General features: G+C 38.0%; 1 protein-coding gene across 1 annotated transcript in view; it reads left to right on the forward strand.

Moving 5' to 3' along the window:
* Positions 1–801: 801 nt before the first annotated feature.
* LOC107594337 (exportin-1-like) overlaps positions 802–5,854 on the forward strand; it is a 19,675-nt gene continuing 14,622 nt past the window's right edge. Inside the window, exons 1-8 of the mRNA XM_016284349.1 lie at positions 802–828; positions 2,187–2,259; positions 2,376–2,437; positions 2,855–2,899; positions 2,995–3,176; positions 3,276–3,324; positions 4,097–4,216; positions 4,497–4,625. Of these exons, the coding sequence (XP_016139835.1) occupies positions 802–828; positions 2,187–2,259; positions 2,376–2,437; positions 2,855–2,899; positions 2,995–3,176; positions 3,276–3,324; positions 4,097–4,216; positions 4,497–4,625 (687 nt within the window). The remainder of the gene's footprint in view (positions 829–2,186; positions 2,260–2,375; positions 2,438–2,854; positions 2,900–2,994; positions 3,177–3,275; positions 3,325–4,096; positions 4,217–4,496; positions 4,626–5,854) is intronic.

Raw genomic sequence — 5,854 nt, forward strand, 5'->3', positions numbered from 1 at the left:
CCCCCGTTTCAGCACTGGTTAGTTCTCACCACAGTTGAAAGAAAAAACGCTAAAAAAGTGGGCGTGGTGCACAGCGGAGCGGGGGAGGAGGAGGGCAGACAGACAACACGCACAGCTTCGCCTTCAGACTGTTTCATTTCGCTCCCATCGAGTTAAAAACACAAATAAATGCAAAGCCATTTGCACTCTGCATCGAAAACATATATATGAACGCGCTGTTGCACCGCTGAGAACTTTTAAGGCTTATCCTGTGGCGTTTATATAAGCCTTTTGACGGGTTGTGCCACAGAGATGTAAAAACGGTTATGCTCACCAAGTGAATGAATCGTGTTTGTGCCGAACTCTTATTACAAAGCAAAAACAAACGCTCGTCTTCGATCCATGAATGTTTCTCTTGGTTAACGTGCGCGATGTCATCTCACAGTCTGAAGCTCTGTCATAGCAAATCAACACATGCTGTGGTGAATAATTAAGCGCAGCGTCTTCTCATAGGATAGGAACACGCAGTCTCATGAATAATTTAATAGACACCGATGCGTCATCGATGTACTATAGTCCATTGCCACGTCACAAATCGTGACGTCAACACAATGTAGATTTTAAACTCGGAAGATGAAAATAGCGCAAAAAAGCTTACAATTAACCAGTGTTCTCCAACAGTTAAAATTTTCAGATGCTAACATTGTCTTCTATGATGTGCAACACAAACACCTCTGCTAAAATATCAGAAAAAGTAGTCTGGGGTTTCATGACCCTTTAAGATATAAATGCTAGAGCCACTGTCGTTTCTTAAACAAGAACATGTGGCCATCAAAAGATGCAAACTGGGTAAAAAAAAAAAGAAAAGAAAAAAGGGTTTAAACTTTTTAATTTTGAAGTCATGATGAACAGTTAGCATATTTAGAAAGATGATGTATTCTGTGTTGGCATAGGGTTGTAAATGATTTACCTTATAAATCTGATAGAATGGTGCACATTGGTCCTAGATGAGCATTATAAGTAAAGATGCATAGACTCACAGCATGCAAAGATTGAGTTTGAGACGATCCACGCATGTAAATGATAACTGTTTGTGTAGGGCTGTCGCGGTGAGGGAATTTCCCTTGCGGTAATTTTGAGTGGCTCAATAGCGTGGTATGCGGTTTTACCGCCATAAATATCATAAACCTGACAATAAGATTGTTAGGCTATCGTTAGCCTATATGTATAACAGTTAGCCTAGTTGTAATCTGATCTTCTAATCTGACTGGACAAGAGACTTTCTATTGATATTTCTACCTGCGCGCCTTCTAGACGGGCTGTGATTCAACTACACGTTCAAAAACGCTGATTCATTCATTTAAAGAGACGTAATGAAGCACGCTGTTGAAATCATTTTAACTTTGCGCGCCACTTTAGAAGGCTCAGCTGACCAGCTATGCGTCGATGCTTAAACAGAGATTTCACTTTCCTTGAACATGACAACCTATTTTCACAAATATATATGACTCGGCCTGGTGGACAGACGCAAGTAATCGCACGCGCTCAGTCGATCTCTCTCTCATTCACTGTCCGTTTAGGCTTGTTAAGTGCAAATCTACGGAGCCTCTGTACAAATCAGCATGGTACACATTGTTATCATTACTAACTTGTTTAATATTCAGTCCACATGCATGAAGTGTAAAACGAGAAGGGCATAACCTTACGAAAAAATAAAACACGGAAAAATTGCGGTTCTTGCGTTCGTCTGCGGTTTGCTCGTCAATAGCGCAGTATTGCGATATTGCGGTTATCGCGACAGCCCTATGTTTGTGTGGAGCAGCATTTACTGTGAACGGAGCTGCTCTTAGATGCACGTAACCTACACGCAAATAAAGTGCATATCAAACCCGCAGCACATATTTATTTATTTGAATCGCTTTATTATGATTTTTAAATGGTTTTAATATTTCGTTCAGCCTTGGAAAACGGTCTAATAATGCTTTTCATGGATTCACTTCTGTTATTTTGCAGGTTAATTGACACGGGCAAATTGCAATCAAGGATTTTTATAATGGAGTACTCAAATTTAATCAAGGAATCGTGACAGCCCAAATTAACGTGTTTCTACATTTAGCCAGTTTGAGTCCTGCTACTAAATTCCAACCTTGATCATTTATTCTGCTACATTAAACTGATATTTATTCTTTTTGCTGTTTGTATTGCAGTACTACGCTCTTCAGATACTGGAGACAGTGATCAAAACACGCTGGAAGATTCTTCCACGAAACCAGTGTGAAGGTCATTCACACACACTGACCTTAGCCTCTATGGAAAATCTATTACACACCTCCACATTATAACCTAATTGCCTCTTTTAAGAAATGCACAAATAACTGACATCTCTCTGTCCACAGGAATTAAAAAGTATGTTGTTGGGCTGATTATCAAGACTTCCTCTGATCCCAACAGCGTAGAGGTAATTAAAATGTTTTAGATGTTTAGTATTAATACTACAAGTTGTACCATTTTAATTACTTTGAATTCGTTTTTATTTTCTTATTTTTAAGTAGGTATGCATGATATTAGATTTTTTCTGATATGCTAATATTTTTCAACTCATTTTGGCCGATAGCCTATAAATAAAATAAAATAATGTTTTATTTTATTGCATTTCATTTAATGTTCGTTTTATTCAAATTAGTAAATTTCAATCAGTTACAACCAAAACTATAAAAAAAAAATCATTATTTTAAATAAAATAAACAACTGAAATTAAACAAACTTTAAACTTATTTTCAGTTAGCATTTAAATTAGTTTAACTATTATAACCCTGATTTGTACTAGTCATGTCACTGAATGCATCCATTTTGACTTGTATTTGTGCTCTTACAGAAGGAAGGGGTTTACATAGCAAAGCTCAACATGATCCTGGTGCAGGTGAGTGTCCTTTCAGGAATATCTATAGTCATGATATTGTGAGAGCGAATGGCTCATGGCTTTATCGCTGATGTTGTCTTCCTGTTTGTGTGTAGATTCTGAAGCAGGAGTGGCCAAAGCACTGGCCCACATTCATCAGTGACATTGTGGGAGCGAGTCGCACCAGCGAGAGCTTGTGTCAGAACAACATGATCATCCTGAAGCTCCTCAGTGAGGAGGTGTTTGACTTCTCCAGCGGGCAGATGACTCAGGTCAAAGCCAAGCACCTGAAGGACAGGTACACTTGACCTGTAACACGTGACTTACAGATTGTGCAGGGTGTGGTTGGTAAAATAATTGTAGTGATATTTACTTTCTCTTTCTTTTCTTCTTGCAGTATGTGCAATGAATTTTCCCAAATATTCCAGCTATGCCAGTTTGTCATGGTATGTTGCATGCATATTATTACAGCATTAGTGTTTTTATAGTGTTTTTCATTTTTATAATTAAAGGAATAGTTCACCCAAAAATAAAAATTTGCTGAAATTGTACTCACTCTCAGGCCATCCAAGATGTAGATGAGTTTGTCCGTTAATGGGAACATATTTAGAGAAATTCAGCATTTCATCACTTGCTCACCAGTGGATCCTCTGCAGTGAATGGGTGCCGTCAGAATGAGAGTCCAAACAGCTGATAAAAATATCACAATAATCCACAAGTAATCCACACCACTCCAGACCATCAGTTAATGTCTTGTAAACCAAAAAGCTGCGTGTTTGTAGAAAATAAATCCATCATTAGACAGTTTCTATCTTCAAACTGTTGCTTAAAATATTTATCTAAAATTTTTGTTTCCATAATACTGCTTGCTTCAGTGAAAAAATGTCTTGTCTGTATCTGGAGAGAAATATGCACAGATCAAGACTTTTTACAAGCCAAAACAGTTCTAAACAAATATGTGGGTGGATTTTGAGAGAGGAAAATGATTATGAACTCGTATTGAAAGATTTAAAGTAAAAAATGTCAAATTATGGATTTGTTTATTAAAAACATGTTTTTTGCTTCACGAGATGTTAATTGATGGAGTGGTGTGGATTATTGAGACGTATGTATCAGCTGTTTGGTCTCTCATTCTGACTCTCATTCATACTTTTGGGTCAACTATTACTATATTTACACCTCTCATTTTTAAACCTCACTCGATGCTGTGTACATCAGGAAAATTCCCAGAATGCCCCTCTAGTCCACGCCACATTGGAGACCCTCCTTCGTTTCCTTAACTGGATTCCACTGGGCTACATATTTGAAACCAAACTCATCAGCACGCTGGTGTACAAGGTAACATGTCTCGAGGTCTCTAATTGTAACTCATTTGATTTAATGAAATGCTGCTGTAGCAGACTGCTGTCACTCCTCTCACAAAGGCGCACTGTCATTGGTTCAGCTTGCCAGTGCGTAAGAAAGAGAGAGAAATTATTGGAGCGCTGGCTGTTCTCATTGGCTCTCTGCTCACAGCTTTGTGCCTGAGCTGGTGCTCAAACATTTATAGCCTTTCACTTGGTGAAAATCATTGAGTGTTTCCGAAAGTTTATCATTTGTGTTCCGATTTGTTCCACAGTTCCTAAATGTTCCGATGTTCCGGAACGTCACTCTGAAGTGTCTGACAGAGATCGCAGGTGTAAGTGTCAGTCAGTACGAGGAGCAGTTTGTCAACCTTTTCACTCTCACCATGATGCAGCTCAAACAGGTACATGCGTGCACGCACGCACACACACACGTTTTTTTTTTTTGGAATGAATACTTTTATTCAGCAAAGACTCATTAAATTTATCAAATGCGACCATAAAGAAATTTTAATGTTACAAAGGATTTCTATTTCAACTAGTGCTGTCAATTCGATTAATTGTGATTTGATCGCATCCAAAATAAAAGTTTGTGTTTGCTTAATATATCAGTGTGTACTGTGTATATTTGTATATGTGTATATAAATTAATAACGTAATAGTTACATTATTATATTAATTATTAAATTATATACAGGTGCATCTCAATAAATTAGAATGTCATGGAAAAGTTCATTTATTTCAGTAATTCAACTCAAATTGTGAAACTCGTGTATTAAATAAATTCAATGCACACAGACTGAAGTAGTTTAAGTTTTTGGTTCTTTTAATTGTTATGATTGTGGCTCACATTTAACAAAAACCCACCAATTCACGATCTCAACAAATTAGAATACTTCATAAGACCAATAAAAAAAACTTTTTTAGTGAATTGTTGGCCTTCTGGAAAGTATGTTCATTTACTGTACATGTACTCAATACTTGGTAGGGGCTCCTTTTGCTTTAAAGGGGTCATATGATGTGATTTCAAGTTTTCCTTTCTCTTTGGAGTGTTACAAGCTGATTGTGCATCGATAAGATCCCTGAAGTTGCAAAGACTGAAGTCTCAAAACCAAAGAGATATTCTTTATCAAAGTTAAGACTCTCCTAAAACGGCTTGTTCTAACACGCCCCCACATATCTACCTCACTATGTGGAAATATTAGCATAATGCAGCCCAAATGTTCACGCAAAGAAAGAACGTGTGTTTTCTGTAACCAAAGTTCGTGTTGAAGCAGCATGTCAGGGAGACGCTGTGTGTTTCAGTGCGAAAGCAAAAGCACTTTATTTGGCCTTCCGAAAGTAGATGCATTTAGGAATCTTTAAGATTACTTACAACTGAACAGCAATTCATTTTATGGACGACCATTTCGTGAACCTAGGAGAGGAGGTAATTCAGAATCACCGCGAGAGCGGTGTGTGTGCGTGCGTGCGAGCGAGAGAGCGAGACACATCACAGTGGAGTCAGCTGTCTTAACCGTGGCTTGTGTACTGCAAACACATACCAGCTTCATCACTGTGTCTGTCACGAGACTCTGTTCCCCTTTCGGGCTCTGTCTTTACATTTATTTTGAAAGATGAAGCTCGCGATTAT

Source organism: Sinocyclocheilus grahami, unplaced genomic scaffold (assembly GCF_001515645.1).
Source record: "Sinocyclocheilus grahami isolate Dianchi unplaced genomic scaffold, SAMN03320097.WGS_v1.1 scaffold181.1, whole genome shotgun sequence".
Classification (NCBI taxonomy): Eukaryota; Metazoa; Chordata; class Actinopteri; order Cypriniformes; family Cyprinidae; genus Sinocyclocheilus; species Sinocyclocheilus grahami.